At 40.7% G+C, this 16,920-nt stretch overlaps 1 protein-coding gene across 1 annotated transcript in view; it reads left to right on the forward strand.

Annotated features, from left to right (window-relative positions):
* The first annotated feature begins 2,921 nt into the window (after positions 1–2,921).
* The window catches only part of atrx (ATRX, chromatin remodeler), a 36,700-nt gene continuing 22,701 nt past the window's right edge, over positions 2,922–16,920 (forward strand). The window contains exons 1-17 of the mRNA XM_011480285.3: positions 2,922–3,124; positions 4,286–4,347; positions 4,440–4,489; positions 6,827–6,948; positions 7,030–7,110; positions 7,191–7,300; positions 7,403–7,470; positions 7,900–10,082; positions 10,865–10,937; positions 11,994–12,136; positions 12,230–12,403; positions 12,486–12,600; positions 12,700–12,802; positions 13,070–13,252; positions 14,011–14,152; positions 14,604–14,713; positions 16,753–16,899. Of these exons, the coding sequence (XP_011478587.2) occupies positions 4,291–4,347; positions 4,440–4,489; positions 6,827–6,948; positions 7,030–7,110; positions 7,191–7,300; positions 7,403–7,470; positions 7,900–10,082; positions 10,865–10,937; positions 11,994–12,136; positions 12,230–12,403; positions 12,486–12,600; positions 12,700–12,802; positions 13,070–13,252; positions 14,011–14,152; positions 14,604–14,713; positions 16,753–16,899 (3,861 nt within the window). The 5' untranslated portion in view covers positions 2,922–3,124; positions 4,286–4,290. The remainder of the gene's footprint in view (positions 3,125–4,285; positions 4,348–4,439; positions 4,490–6,826; positions 6,949–7,029; positions 7,111–7,190; positions 7,301–7,402; positions 7,471–7,899; positions 10,083–10,864; positions 10,938–11,993; positions 12,137–12,229; positions 12,404–12,485; positions 12,601–12,699; positions 12,803–13,069; positions 13,253–14,010; positions 14,153–14,603; positions 14,714–16,752; positions 16,900–16,920) is intronic.

The following is a 16,920-nucleotide window of genomic DNA, read 5'->3' on the forward strand; positions in this document are numbered from 1 at the left end:
TTGGTGAAAGAGATGTATCAGTTCCTCCAGCTTTCTTTCCTTCCAATCCCGTGGTAAGTTTGCCTTTAGCTTATTTAGCGCCTTCTCGGCCAGGCAGAAGACTTTAGGCTGTGAACAGAGAAGGGTTTTAATGGTACTGTGCACATATTATACTAGATATAAATGGATAAAACAGAGAACTTTCGAGGCTTAAACATACTTGGCATGAATCGCTTATCTTTGGCAGATATTTGGTTTTGATTTCTGACTGAAATGACACAAATGTGAGAACGTTGCAAAACAGACATGTCAATTTTAAAACTAAAGGAACAAACCAAAAAAACGTGTAGTTTTCTTACCTGATTGTCTAATTGCGACATTGCGTTTGCAATATGCTTGAGCAGGGTTGTCTTATTAATATGGGCTGCTGCTGCTGCACACACCAACAAAGCCATCGTCATCATCAGTAGACTTTGCTGAACTCCAAATGCAGCCATGTCTCAGTAAGTTATAATGAAAGTGATATTGAGTCTGTGCTGTCAGGTCGAGTGAAAAACCTGAATGTTCGACAAGCTACTGGCAGGGCTGCTACTTATGGCCACAAGCACGTCACAGGGGGAATCACCGCTTCACAGGATGGTGTCTTATCTACTCGCAATGTTCTAATTCTCTAACACAGTTGTTGTCTTAGAGGTGTCATTTTTTAAGATGAGTTAGTTTAGAAAGTTGTTGGACTTTTAGATGAATCTGTGACTGATCGACACATAAAGAGTTTGTTATATTAAAGTTGTTTAAAAGTGTTACTATAGTAATACCCATGTTGGGATGACAGTGCTGAGATGTCAACATGAAAGTAATGTGTAGGCGAGTGGGAAATATTAAAAAAAAAAAAAAGTTAGGCCTCCAAATACTAAAATATCCTGCGTGAGTGGAACATTTACCTCACTTTGACCTCTGACACCTACATAAGTCATCTGCCTGCCCACTTTGCTATAAAAGAAGAGCCTAGAAGTTGTAAAACTTAATTTAAAAAGTGTACTAAGCTAACCTGCAGCAGAGGAGACACATTCTTGGATGTGACAAATCATGCTTCTACATCTTTGTGGTGACAGTGTGGGATTTGAGGATAGGAGAGAATTTTGGGGTTGGTTTTCACTTGGCCACCTTATTTCCACTGAATTGAACTCTTTATGCTTCAGCATGCCAAGAGATTTTGGACAATTCTTTATCTTTTTGAGAACAGTTTGGGGATGGTCGTTTTCTGTTCTAGGCAAAACATAGATGAACATAGAACGAAGGCCAGTTTGGAGTGGGAGTATTTAAAGACCCACTTCGATTAAAATGAACATGTTCTTGTAGCATTATCATCTTTAAAAGACCACTGGGAACACTTTTACAATAGATCAAAAGATTGGAGTGGGGCTTTGTCTGACCTGCACAGTTTTAACCCAAACCCGGAGAATGAGTTTGAGTGAGATGGCAGGCCAGGCCTTCTTGCGCAACAACAATTTGAGAAGTATGATAAAAAACTCCTGCAAACATGAGAGTTTGAGCAAGAAAGAGTAAGTCAATAACTATCTTGACTACTATAGACCACAAACAGGATACCGCCTACATTTTTATGCCCGTTGACACAATGCAGCTCAGTCTGGCCTTTTTTGTACTTTACCATGAGGTTTTTCAAAGCTTGCATCTGTGGTACCCTACCTTGACGTGAAAGCATGCTGTTACTCACAAAGGCCAGAGTTTTTTTTCCTTTTTGCAAGACGTGCAACCCTTGTGGATTTGTGGTATCAAATTTTTATTATTAATAATTTATTATAGATTGTTATTGGTAAAGTGAAAGCACAGAAAGAATTAAAGTTCCACTCCAGTCATCTTTTGATCTATTGTAAAAACGTTACCAATGGGTTTTCAATTATGAATATTTTAGCCAAAAGCAAAAAACCTGTTATTTTCTAGGACATACTTTCTGCAGAGCGACAGGAGTTGTTCAAAAATTTGCCTCTGAGTTGCGGACAGAACTGTTGCCATAGATTAGGCCCACCATAACTTCCCATCATCTTTTTGTTTACACTGTCTCCCGCTAGCTTACAGCCCCCCACACCCCCATCCTAAACTTAACGGTGAAAAAAAACTGCAATCTCGCTGTACAGTTTTCAGTCAGATGCCAGCTCAGACGGGGAAAAACATAGATATTTATGGATCTATCTGTCTGCAAGTGGATAAATAAGAATGGAGCGGAGCAGGGAGCTTGTGACCTGCTGGTTGTCGCTTTTCTCTCACTGCTACGAGCTTTTTCAAATGGCATTTTTGCATCTTCTCCTGATTCACAATGAGTTGCATAAGGAAATACTCAGAAATTCAAATTTTAATCTTAATTTTTGTTTTGTATGTCCTTCATCATGAGAAGAATGCCACAGGAACATGTTAAAAGCATGGTCTTTAAACACAACTCACAGGCTAAGTCAGTTTGGTCCAATAAAAGTGAAAACAAAAGTATAACAACTGAAAAGGATCAAATAAAAAAATGGGGGCCTGTTCGACTTTAAACCTAAAACAATAAAATTGCTCATTGACAAAAATAAGTTGAAAGGACTCCATCTACCCTACATTAGCAGTACTGACAGATATTGGCAATATGTTTTTAATTATTTTTAAAGGACTAGGCAGCCACTCTTAGGACAATGAGCATTACAACCAACTTCTCAAACTACAAGCGTCGATATATGAGTCAATATAAGTCTGTAAAAGAACCGATGCATGGAGCTGTCCAAGCCCTTCATTTTAATTTATTTTATTATTGCTGTGAAAGTTAAAATGCCCACCGTCTTGTGTTGTTGCAGCCATCGGCGCAGCCAATCAACTTCCTTCTAAAAATCTGGACCAATCACATGGCATCTTAGTCTGTCAGCCAATAGGAAAGCGCAGAAGACCAAAACTGGATGCGCCATTTTGCTGCGTCCACAGTCATCCGGCAAGATGGTCCCTTTGCTTTGTCTCTCTTGGCCGGAGTTTTTTCGGTTTTAAGCCCAAAATCTTGCTCCGCAACACAGAAAATTTCCATTTCTGTTAGAACTAGGCCGGGTATAGTTAGAACAAAACTCATCTTTGTCCGTCAGGAAATGACGACGGTGGGAAGCAGGTAGGTATCACTGTTTATAGTGTTTGTTTAGACAGGTCAGTTTGCATTGATTACTGTGCTACTGTTGCTAGCGGCAAGCCGGGCCGTCGGAGCGCAGCTAGCTAAACTAGCCGAGCAGTTGCTATGCACTGCGTAGCCGGCAATGTTCAAGTTCGCGGAGAAATGGAGGCAGACATTTCTGTGCGACTCTGGAGTAGATTGTCATCACAATAGAAATCAGAAAATTCGGCCAATGCACATATGGATTTTGCATAGTCTCCAAAAGATTGCGTGAAAGGCTCGTTTCGATGCTCAGATGTAGCTCCAGGCTGCGGAAAACGCGCGAGTTCATCGCATTGTATAAACAGAGGCGGGGTGAAAGGCCTATGCATGCACCGATCACCAAGCCAACATCAGGTCAGTTAGTTTTGTCTCATCTTCCAGCCGGGAATGGCCGTTTCCAAGCACGCCATCCGCGGTTGTTTTGAAATTACAAGCTGTCAAAATCCGGTTAGCCGTGTGTTAGTGGTCAAACAGGGTCCACGCGGAGTGATTGTAGCAAGCAGATGAAGTCTAGACCACAATGGTCTGGACTGATGTTTCAGCACAGCTCCTAGCCATCTCGATGATAAACACACAGTGTGATAACTCAACACACACATCTGTAATTGGGTTAGTTGACGCTTTGAATGAATTAGAATTAGTTATTACACGGTTTCTATTTATTCTGGCGTGTATTCAAGTTCACCAAAACAAGATCTACTCGGAGGATTTAATTTGTTACTGTTTATTTAAAAAAAAAATCTGTTTACATCCCATGAATGTTAACTAATCTACAGATCTGCTTACTATTTCTGTTCAAGGAAAAATAATCCTTGTGCTATTTTGGAGGAAAATGTTATGTCTTTGTCATTCTGCTTGTGTTTTTATATTCAGTATATGTAGAAACAGGAATAAAAAACATATACTAGACAACCTAAAGGCTAAACAAAAACTAAATATTATTGCTGTTAAGAGCAATAAATATTATGAGAAAATCCTGATAATTAAATGTAATCTTGCAAATTTCCCAGGCTAAATTGATTTAAATTTACTCTTCATAATAAATTACCTGGTAATTCTGACATTTTTAGCCCAGTTTATGATTCAATAGCACAGTATCTAATATAAGTATCTTTCTAGGTAAAATGAGTTTAGAGTCCACTGAATCACTCCAAGAGCAAATGGCTGGGAAAGAGGAAGAGGTAAGGTTCCAACCTGGTTGATGGATTGTGTACACCTTTAATTTGAAATTTGTTCTGCTGAGGTCATAAATTAACTCCTGGTTCTCTCATAGCCTGGAAGCTCGGCGGACAGTACAAAGCCTTCCTCTTCACGCAACAAGAGGTGAGGAGCAGATTTTATCAGTGTGGCTCTTTAAGCCCCATTGGGATGAAAATTGTGTTTTTAACATGTTTTGTGGCAATTTAGAAGATAGTCTCCTGCAGCTTCGTGCTGATTTTGCTGTTCGAGGACAGCTGGAGCCTCATCAACAGCTATAGCAGATTTCGCCATGCTAAACGTTTGCTGGTTGCACCAACACGTATTTTCTAAATGTCCTTTTTTTACTGTATTACTATCTTGGATGTAAATATGTGGGAATAACGTCAGCCTTTATTTTGTCTGGACACCACTGGAAACACAAATTCATATGATGGTTTAGAGTTTCTCAGATCTGCGTAGCAGCACTTCCGCCTTCTGCGATCCGGCTGCCGGTCTGAAGACAAAGGTAGTCCGGGGGAAAGTTTCGACGAACCGTGGTGGTGGAAATACTCCTAGGTAGTGCTGAGAAGCTGTGTACAATCCTCAGGAGTGCACAACCATCACAAAGCCCTCTCCTCTGCCGCTAACGCAAAGCTACAAGCCTGGCCGCACTGCTCCTAGCATGTGTCTCCTAGCAGCCGGACAGACGGAGATAACACTGATGTGATCGCCCCGCCTCCCCTCTGGAAATGCTAAGTCGATTTGAATTATGCGACAGTGTTTGCAGGGTGGATGTGAACATGAAAATGCAATCCTCTCTTTGCATTTTCGTTTTAATTATGACACAGAATAAGCGGTTTTTAAGTAGAAAATGAAAAAGCATTTTAAAGTATTGATTTTTCATTTTAATTTTGAGTCATTTGATGCAGTTACATTTTGAAAATTAAAAAGCACTCCTGTTAATCCATTTAATTGTCAAATTAGACATTTCTAAATGAATGTTGCTACACATTTACCAGAGAACTTTTTGACAATGAAATGTCAAATACTATTTTCATTATCATTTTGATTAAGTGACAGAATAAGCAGTGTTGAGGAAGAAAAATGAAAAAGCATTTTGGCGGATTGCTTTTTCTTTTTAATTTTCAGTCAAAAAATTCAGCTTCATTTTGAAAATGAAAAAGCATTTCTGGTATTGACTTTTATTTTTAATTATGCTACACAATCGCTTCTATATGAAACAGGAGACGGCGGAAAAAATGCCATCTGAAAAAGCTCGTAGCAGTGATGCAGAAGCCACAGTTGGCGGGCCACAAGCTCCCATCTCTGCTTCATTCTGATGCACTTGTAGACGACTAGTTCCACGTACGTCTTCGTTTTCCTCGTCTGGATAGCTCCAATATTGCTTCATATTCAAGATTCTAGGGAAAACAAAGAAGAAATCTCAGGGATGTCCACAAGAAGGAGGGATCTTCTCCTAGGACAGACAGGCGATATGACTGTTAAAGAAGAATTTGCTTATCCAACACTACAACTACAAATGTAAAAGTTTAGCTGATGGGCTTCATCCAAATGGAACTGGGAGTGTGAGACGAGTCAGAGCCAAGGTCTACGGCCAAGGACAGGAGCACAGCATAGACACAGACGAGCCAACTGGAATCTGGAATCACTCCCGCTCCCCCAGAGGGGAGTTGGAAAGAGAGATAACATGAATCACACCGTACCAAACAGAGGCATGGAGAACTAAATGATAAATAAATAATAAGGAAGAGAGGAGAGAACAGAACCATTCTTTCCCAGCTTCAAACTACAAGCGGCCTACTAACAACTAATTATTATTGAAATTTAATTCAAACATGTTAATAGTAAGTTGCATGCACTATGGTACATATAGCTGATGGTAAAAATAATAATGATAGAAAATCTACATTTTTAGCACATTATATTATATATTATATTATATATTATATTATATTGCCCGGTTTATGAAACCATCTTCCCTTTGCTTAGAACTGTGGAGAATCATATATAAATATGTATATCATTTTGTAAGTGAAGTGTTCTGTTTGGTTGGTAAGGCATTATGAGGTCTTTAAAATAGGATGGGGTCGTACCATTTTAAATTTACAGGTTTATTGTACCTGCAATGTTAAGTTGGGGTTATAAGAGGCTGTAAGCTAGCAGGAGAGAGTGTAAACAGATGGATGATGGGAAGTGGAGGCAGGCTTACTCCGCACCAATGGTCCCATCCACAACTCTAAGGCAAATTGCTGATGACCTATTGCCACTGCAAAAACTATTTCCCACAAAATGACATATTTAAAAAAAAAATTGGCTAGAAATGACAAAAGTATAACAAAAAAGACCACTGGAAACGCTTTTAAAAGAGGATTTGAGTGAGATTTCAAGCATTGTTATAGCAGTCTAGTAAATGTGCAGATATTAACATTTTAAAAGTGAAGTTTTGTGTTTACATCTTAGGAAGCCCACCACCGTAGTGAAGCACACTGGAGAGAATGAATCTGACCCCTCAGTTGACAGTTACAATGAAGGTGCCACTTCTGACAATCCATCTGAAGGTAACACCAGCAGCAGATCTAAAGGTACACATCGAACAGAAATGATGCTCTTTTAAACAAGTTCATAGTGACCAGAGCATTGATCATACCAGTTCCAATTCTCAGGTACTCTGGTCATGAGGCCCAGTGGAAATGAAAATAAAGGTGCCATGAAGCTTCGAGTGGATTTCAAACAAAAACTTCCAGGTAATTTCAATTGATCAAGAGTTCAGTTTCAAGAGTCAGCAACCCTCAGAAAAATAAGCGAGACATTTTTACTACTGCAGACGACACCCTCCAAAAGAAGGTCAGCTGCACTGCCTGTGGAAAGCAGGTAAACCAGTTCCAGCGCAACTCTGTGTGTGAGCATCCTGCGCTTAAAGTCTTAATTTGCAAGGTAGGGAAATCCAGACGCATTTAGGTACCTCTGTTATTGAAAATTTACTGTGCAGTTTGCATTTATTATTCTTTAATGATCATATTTATTCTTCTCTTCTAGTCATGCTACAACTACTACACAAGTGATGACATCAGCAAAGATTCTGATGGGATGGATGAGCAATGCAGGTAGTTTTTTTTTTAATCAGGCAATTTGTTAGTCTTAAAAGCAGATTTTGGTTAAGGATTTGATTGTGCCTTTTAGTATTAATTCAAGCAAATTAAGCATTTTAACTCTGCAATTAGCTCCCTTCTAACTCCATTCTAACTCTTCAACCGTTTACGCAATGAATGTAATTCCAGTTGATTCCGGAGCGGAGAAGAGCTGTTATGCAAAACTGTACAACAGCAAAGTGCTTTTGCAATCAACATAAATCGTAGATTTATAAATGTGTAGTAAAGCGTTCTTGTGCCGTTATGCAGCATTTAACGTTAGCAATATGTTGCATATCTGCCGAGCCGATATGAAAAGCCGCTTTTCCCAGAGTCAGAGTGACCAGATATAAAAACTAAAAAGGCTGTTTAAGTTGAGAATAATTTTATAATGCTTCTTCCCAGGTGGTGTGCTGAAGGTGGAAAGCTCATATGTTGTGACTACTGCAACAACGCTTTCTGCAAGAAGTGCATTCTGCGTAACCTGGGCAGGAAGGAGCTGTCAAACATCACCGACGAGAACTCAAAGTGGCACTGCTACGTATGTCGGTCAGAACCGCTCCACGATTTAGTCTTCAAGTGTTGGCGAATTATGGAAAAACTAGAGCACGATCAACTTAAACAACAAAAGACCGAAAAAGGGGAGGAGCGAGACAGCAAGAAAAGAAAGAGCAGAACGACCAAAGAGCACAAAGCTCTCGCCAACGGAAAGGAACACGTTGAAGGCTCTGGTGTCATGACTTTCTCATACAAAAAAATAGAGATACCCAAAGAACTTATAAAGAAAACAAAAAAACTAGTGGAAACTACCACTGGTTTGAATAATACATTCATCCAGTTTATCCAGCAGGCAGCTGAAGATCAAGGAGACAAGTCTATCAGGTATCGGCATTTGAAAGCCTTCAAGGCTGTGCTCTCTGATTTGAGAAAAGCCCATAATGCGCTGGAAGCAGCTTTGGAGCCTGAATTCAAAAGCATGGAGTTACAGAACGGTAATGATGTGCAACACGTGAAAAAAAGTAGTTACACTGCAGAACCAACAGGAATCGATCGAATGGATGCAGACGCTAATGCGGATTCAGGGGATGAGATGGACGCAGCTCCAGAATCAGACATGGAGCCACACAGTGAAGCTGATGCGGTTCGTGAAACGGTTGAAGATGCGAACGAGGAGCCGGCGGATGAAACGGGTTCAGCTTGCGATGCTGGAGTGAGTCTAAAAGCAGAGGAAAATCGGGATTGGGATGCAGTTCTTCAGCCAGAGATTTGTGATGACGAGGAAAAGGAGAAGGAGGAAGAAGCGGGCTCTGTTAAGGACTCTGTGGTCGCTCAAGAAGTTAAGGAGCAAACCAAGGACCCTATGAGCCAGGCAGAAGACTATAAAGAAGAGTCAAGTAAGGCTGAGATGAAAGACCACCAAACAGAAACAGATATACATGAAAAAATGATAAAAACAGAAGCTTGCGAGGAACCTGTGTCGACTGGTGAGACGTCCTTAGATCAAGACATTATGTCTGTGCCTACATCCGTTCCTGAAGAGCTTTTTCAAATGGTGGAGAGTCTGGCAGACTCGTCAACACTTTCTAAACCAGATACTAATTCAGTCCCAGCTGCTGAGACAGAATCTAACACAAACCCAGCAGAGCTTCAGCTGCCCCAGCCCAAAGTGAAGAATCTAATTGTCAAGCTGACCCCTGTGCCAGTCGTGACGACCTGTGGGTCACGGTCCTCCAGATCCAAAAACAAAGAAAAGAGTGAGGAGCTGCCGACAAAGTCTAAAAATAAAAGCGAAGATGATAATCGGTCGGTTTCTGAAATGAGAAATGAAAGCGACAGCCCACCACCAAGCCGCCGTTCCAGCAGATTAAAGACCACTCCTTTGAGGAAACAGACCGAGAAAAAGATCAAGGGGGATTCATCGGAGTCTGAGGAAGACGTTAAAAGCAAGTCTAAGCGATCCAGCAAATCTGGTGACCGTGCAAAAAAGCTTGACAAGAACAACAGTGCCTCAGCTCAAACGATAGAGGACTCTGACTCAGATGAAATTCCGCACATATTGTTGGAGAAAGCCGCAGAGGGCAATAGCACAGATGAGGAGCAGGAAAGCACAACGGCCAAAAAAGGTTTAATTAAATCAGAGGATTCTTCTCAGAACACTGAAAACCTGTCAAAACGCAAACGAAAGACTGCCACCTCAGATTCAGATACGGAGAATAAAAGCCAGAAGGCATCCAAGAAGAAGAAACAGAAAGACTCGGACTACTCAGACTCTGACTCCGACCAGAAAAAGGAGACGAGCAAAGTATCAAAGAGGAGATCTAGCCGCTCAAAGAAACAAGAAGCAAAAGAGGAAAAGAAGCAAGACGCGTTGGAAAGCAAAGCAGCTAGTCGGAAGCGATCTTATGAAAAGAAGCGAAAGGGAAAGAGTCCTAAAGGAGCTTCTCAGCTCCAGTCTTCCTCCAGTGAGGAGGATGAGGAGGAGGAACAGGCTGAGGGTGACTCTGGAGAAGACAGCGATGCACAAAAGATTAAACCCATTGTGGATGATAATGTCATTGGTTCCATTGGGATGTTTCATCAGTCTTCAGGTAATAGGACTCTCTTCTTTGGTTACATATTCATGAATCAACTGGAAGCATAAGGTTTTATTGTACCTTTTCTGTTTTTAAACGTTTTAACTCGTTTGCATAGATCCTTTCTTTGTAGGCAGTTGTATTGTCATCGTTAAATAAAGTTTTACAATAAAAACAAAAGGTTAATTTAAGTAACAGCTATTGACTTTCAGAGGACTGGACTGATTGACCCCCCCCCCCCCCCCATCATTATAAAAAGTTAGAATAATCATTATTGGTCAATTGTTTTTCACATTTTCTTGGTAAACCAATTTTCCCCCCAGATTTTTTTGTAGTGAAAGTTATTCAAGTTATAAACTGACCAATCAGATGCCTCAGTCAAATAGGTGGTGCCCGCTGGCCCTCATGTGGAACATTTGATTGACAGATTCAACGAAGCCCGCTTCAGAGCGGTAGGGGTGTAGACTTCCAACAAGTTCACTCTTAATTGGCCGCTATATAAATGTTGACTCAGACCCAGTCAGACTGGCGTCATCTTCCTCCAACATGGTGGCGTCCATATTGCGAAAAATTGGCAACTGAATTGCCTTGGTTTTGTTGAAACCATAAGCAAGTCGTTTTTAATGGGTAGCGTCACACTCACTCAGTCCAGTTCATGTATACAGTCAATGGTAACTTGTAGAAAACGTCCAGACAGTAGCTGGTCTGGTTGGTGATAAAAGAAAGCCTGTGTTGTGTCTGCTTTAGTTCTTCTCACAATACTATTAAAATGTCTATTTGACCCTGTTGCATGACAGGAGATGAAATTGACAATAAGGACTCTGTCAATCAAGCCTGTGAAGAAGATGATGATGATGATCCAGAAAACAGGTATTTGGTAAAAAAAAAAAAAGGTGTTTAAAATCACGACAGACTTCCTCTTGAGAAAGGTGCTTGTATTGTGTTGGAGGTACAAGTGCTGAGCGTTGGCTTTACATGGCCATTCTTTCTATGATGCACCAGATTTCTGCAAAAATTGATTTTTTTTTCTTTCAATATGGTGTCACAAACAGCTAAGGGTAGAAAAACCTCAGACTTTCAGTCTCAGTACTCAATCTTTAGGCTGGCATGATTGCACCTTCTGGCTGCTCCTCATATTTCCTTCATCTTTAGGGGGACTTTAAGGCGACGCTAGAAGTTTGTTTTTAGAAAAAAATAGTATTTCTTTAGTTTGATTCTACGATTAGTTTGCTCCATTTTTTAAAAACACTTGAGCTTCATTAAATCCTTCTGTTTAATGACAACATGGTCAAATGAACTTAAATATTACATGCTTTTAAAGCATACAAAACAATTTTTAGCATAACCTCACTGATGAATTGTTACCTAAAAGTGGTAGGTTAATCTTTTGACAGTGAAATTTGTTTCCAGCTGTGAAAAAAGCTTGTTTTTGCTTTCATGTAGATTCTAAACTGAAGTCATTTTGGTGCTGAAGTGGTTTGATGCATATTTGCATCAATAGGCGTCAGTCAATAGGCATTCCTTTTTTAATTGACACACATTTACCGATTCAAGCTCTTCTGCATCAGTGTGGCCAAACCAGGCCGTACCGAAGTAAATTACTCATTCCATTTCCAGTACACTGTTTTCCATATATGGTATTCTATAAAACTGCTCTGGCATGTCAATAGAAGTCTTTTTTTTTAGTGATGCCAAACATTACTGCTACAATAAAACTCCATAGAAATGTGACTAATTTAATGGCTGAATGATATTGGATGTATAATTACTATTGAAACCCCACGTTCTTACTGTTATTTCTCTTTATTTCTTTTTTTTAGTTTTATTATAAGTTTGTTGCTTTATGTCTTTCTGTAGTTTTTAGAACAGGGATATTTTTTGTGTGTGATTTATGGTGAACTTTTTGTTTTTTTCCTTACGCTAAAGGATTGCTAAGAAAATGCTTCTGGCTCAAATAAAATCCCACTATTCTTCGGGAGCAGAAAGTTCTTCTGAAAATGAAGAAGAAAAAGAAGAGAAGTCTTTCAAAAAAGTTAAAAAAGGCAAACAAGAAGACGAAGAAGAGGAAGGTAATATATAGCCTCTATAAATCTATCTCTTTACCATAATTACATTTTCATATAAGTAATGACTTTTATGTTTTATTTTTTTATCTGTTCAAGATGAGGAAGATTCTGAAGACTCCGATTCGGATGTGGAAGTGAAGAAGAGTGTCAAGCGCCACAAACTGCTTCGGCATAAACTCTCCATGAGCGAGGGCGAGTCAGGGGAGGAGAAAGACGGGGGCAAAAAAAAAAAGAAAAGCAACGAGGGCAAGAAAAAATCAGGACGCAAATGTAAAACAAAATATTTTATATATATTTATGTTTTTCCATCTGTGAAACATCTTTCCTGATGTTCTTGTCTTGCTTTTTCCAGCTGGCAGTGACGATTCCTCAGACTCAGACTTTATGAAGTCCAACTCCAGCTCAGGGTCAGACTTAAGCGAGGAGGTTAGTGGCTCCGAGGACGATGGAAAGCGTCGAAAGACGAGGTATGAAGAAAGACAGCCGTCCAACCGGCATCAAACGTTTACCCCAGAACGAGCCGAATTTATTTGAACTTACTGTTGTTTTTTCCTTATTTGGTTTAGATCGTCTAAAAAGAAAGATGGCGAGAAGCAGAGGAGTTACAAGCAGCAGAAAAAGAAGCGGCGTAGGATTAAAGTTCAGGACTCTTCCTCCAGCAACGAGAAGGTGTCTCAAACACAGACTTTGGTCATACTTTCATTTCATCATCAACTTTTAGTAATCAGTTTTGGGCACACATAAAAAGCAAACGTGCAGTTTTGGGATTCATGTCACACGCGACACCTGCAACGTTTGAACGTTTCCTCCACTGTGTGTTGGGGGGTTGGGGCACAAATGAATCATGAGATCCCTCAGCTGCTGATTAGAGGAAGTGACTTCTTTCCCCTTTGGGCGGTAAGATCAGAGAGCTGAACTTGATGCTCATTTCCACAGAGCGGAGAGGAAGATGATGATGATGATGACCCAGATGGAGAGGGGCGCAAAGGACGTAAAAAGATCCGCAAAATCCTGAAGGACGACAACCTGCGAACAGAAACCAGGGATGCTCTGAAGGAAGAAGAGGAGAGGAGGAAACGTATTGCTGAAAGAGAAGCACTCCGGGAGAAACTTAGAGAGGTAAGCATGTTCTGAAAATAGCAACAATCCTCGTTGTTAAACCTGTTCTAGAGTTTATTTCTCAATGACATATTTATTACATTTTTACTCTCATCCATTTCTTTCTTTCTTGGGAAATGGGTTGTCAGAGGAAATGGGAGACTTCATTACAGTTGCCTAATTGCTTGTTCAGTGCAAAGAATTACGCTGAAAACTCTTCAATTTATTCTTTTTATCACTTATATGGTCTATTATTTAAATGTAGTTAATACTGTTTAACCTTAATTAAATAGTTTGCAGTAAATTTGATTATAACATCAAAGTACTATAATTATTAGACATATTTTAATCCCATGGATTCCGTCATCTCTATCCCAGATTAAACAGAATTTTGTCATAGAACGTTTGCTTTGGTCTCTAACCAGCGTTTTATTATCACTGGTTTGGCTCCATTCAGGCCTGTGTCTGACCTCTTTCAGCAGGAGGATGTAAAGTGCAGATGTTGTATTGGCTGCATTTTCTTGTGAATATCAATAAGCTGTGTTGCAATAATAATAAGGTAACACAACGCACACTGGATGCATGCAGGGATAACGCTGTGCAAGAAAGCTGCGATACTGAAAAGAATGGGACGTGTGATCTGAAGAGATCTGCAGCTGTAAAAGTTTTGACTTATGGGAAGGCTTATGAAGACAGCTGCTTATTTATGCCTTGAGATAAGATTTAGTTTTGTCAGTGTGTATAGAGAACATACATGCATATATTTCCATTGCCCATAGGTGATTGTTGTAGAAGAAGCTTCTAAGGTGACGTGTCCCATCACCACCAAGCTGGTGCTGGATGAGGATGAAGAAACCAAGGAGCCGCTGGTGCAGGTGCACCGGAACCTGGTCACAAAGCTCAAACCTCACCAGGTTGATGGTAAGTAAATGCAGATTCTATACTCTGTTTTGTGGAAAACCGGTTTTATGGAACGTTTACACCAAATGCAATTGGTGTACAGTTTAATGATAAGTCAATGTATTGATGTTTGGAAGACGTCATGCAAACAAGTGGAAGGTTCTGCGTTATTTGCGATCGCCAACAAGTTTGAACTTGAGCGAATATTTGATGTGTCCTAAACTAACGTGTTGATGGTGTGATCAGGGGGTTAAGTCCAAAACACACATATCTTTTTTAATATTGCATTAGACCTGTAAAATAAAGGTTAGCGGTACCTTCTCCTAGGTGCCTCACAATTGTGGTTTAAGAAGTATAAAATGGATGGGCGGCAGAGGTAAAACTGACGACTTAATTGCAGTTTGATCTGAATGCAGCATTAAAAGCCAACACATCTACGCAGAGACTGATTATTGGTGTTTTTTCTTTTCAGGGGTTCAGTTTATGTGGGACTGCTGCTGTGAATCAGTGAAAAAGATTCGGAAGTCCCCTGGCTCTGGCTGCATTTTGGCCCACTGTATGGGCCTTGGAAAAACTTTGCAGGTAAAAAGAAAGTATTAGGGTAAAGCTTTTTTTTTCTTAAGCTCTGCATTATAATTTCTACTCTTGTATGTATATGCCACAGGGCTCCAGACTAACTTTTTTCACTAGGTGCACCTTGGCCCCCAACTGAAAATTTTAGGGGCACAACCAGAAAATTTAGGGGGGCTTACCGTAAATCAACATGCAAACCAAATCTACTAATTTCCACTGTATTACTAATAAATACTTTAATAATAGATGCAGAAATTACAATGCGCTGTTTCAAATTCAGTGTGACATTTTACTCTGCACTTTTGAAGATGCAACAAGGTAAACTGACAGAAGAAGGTAAACTGTAAAAGAACGGGCGCTGTTCACTGGAGATCAGAACAATCGATACAGATACCTGAGATCAGAGAAAAGCTTAAAAACTGATTGAAATTTATGTTGGTGACACCAATTAAGTGCAGCCAAGATGCACAACAAGCGTTTTTGAGATCACCCAGGTGAACTCAACGCTGCGTAGATCACCTTGTGTGTGTCATATGTTTTTGTTTTTGCTCCAACATCACCTGTCAATCATCACAAAAATATCAGGAGAAAGGGGTGGGAGCAAGGCGCCAACCTACCCAATGCAGTTGGAAATTTAGCACTGCACTGACTGAAAGCTGCTCTTATGACTGCAAAGCAATGCATTATGGGACATGTGTCCTGTTGGGTTTTTGTAGTTGAGTGATCAATTAAAATAATTTAAAATACCAATTGATCAAAAAAAAAGGCTACATACATTACAAAACATTCCGCGTTAGCTGTCACGCATGTAGGTGTGGGACATTTATTCTCCTCAGCTGACCGTCTCCCGCGGGAGCGGTGTGCTGCCGTTACAGCCGTGCATGAGAACAGTTTGGTCGTGGTTGATACGCCGCCGCCAGCGGCGCCTAACCATAACCTTAACCCTCCTCCGGGTCTGTGCGGCCCAGAAACAAGTTCAGCACAGACTGCACGTATTTAGAAAATTACGAGGGAATAAATATATTCTAAAAAGGAAAGTAAGGACCTCCTTAATGTGGTCCGGGGAGAGGGCTGTCAGGTGTCCTGCCTTAAATGTTCCCCTGCTTTCAAGCCCGGTCATTGTCCCGCCCCCAAGAGTCATTTACCCCACTATGATTGGTTGCTTTGTCAGCTCCGCACATGACAATGAAAAAGTGTCATTCATTCAAACTGGCGGGCCGCATTAACATTAAACTTTCATACTAAGGCGGGGGCCGCAAATAGCCTGCAGGCCGCGAGTTTGAGACCCCTGCTGTAGACTCTGGCACTGGTACACTAGCAGCAGGTCGGAAGACCTGAATAGTTCGCTTGCTCATAGCTATGACGAGCGCACATATCAGGTTGTGATGATATTTATCTCCGTTTCCTTCCCACAGATGTTTACGCGCGCTCGATTATCTCTAGGCCCCTCCCCCCCCACGCATTTTAGCCACTTACAGTGGCCATCCCCATTCTTCTCACACGCAGTGGCCGCCTCACAGACAGGCATCACTCAATGAAACGCGAGTGTGTGCTCGCGTCTCATGAGTACGTGTGTGTGTGTTTGCGTGCGTGTGCGCTCGCGTCTCATTGATTACTTCATTGCTCATTTCCTTGATCATTGACTTGCCCCTTCCACGTTTAATGTATAAAAAATACAGAGGGTGGGGGAGGCTAATTTACTGGTCCCACATGTGCGACTGGATGTAAAATTCAGTCGCACACTCTCAAATTTTGGTCCCAAACTGCCACCATTTGGTCGCAGTCTGGAGCCCAGTATGTGTTTCCCTTTTAGCTGTTGAATATTGTAATGCCAAAAAAATGACATCTTAGTTGCCAGAGTAACTCTAAATAAGCTCTTCGATCTGAATCACATTTAGTTATTGTAGGTTTTCAACGCAGCTTTTATAAAAATCCTAAATGTGCTCTGGAGATTTCATGCTGAGCTGCAAAGAGTTAAATATTTCAGTTTGTTTGAAGCTTTGAAATGTGTGGTCAGGTTTGACTGTAGGTCTTCTTCTGCCCTGTAGGTGGTGACATTCCTTCATACTTTGCTGCTTTGCGAAAGGCTGGATTTTGCCACAGCGCTGGTGGTGTGTCCCCTGAACACTGTCCTCAACTGGCTCAACGAGTTTGAAAAGTGGCAACATGGATTGAAAGATGAGGAGAGTTTAGAGGTCAGAAGTCTGCTGTAAGCT

The sequence above is a fragment of the Oryzias latipes genome, chromosome 10 (assembly GCF_002234675.1).
Source record: "Oryzias latipes chromosome 10, ASM223467v1".
Classification (NCBI taxonomy): domain Eukaryota; kingdom Metazoa; phylum Chordata; class Actinopteri; order Beloniformes; family Adrianichthyidae; genus Oryzias; species Oryzias latipes.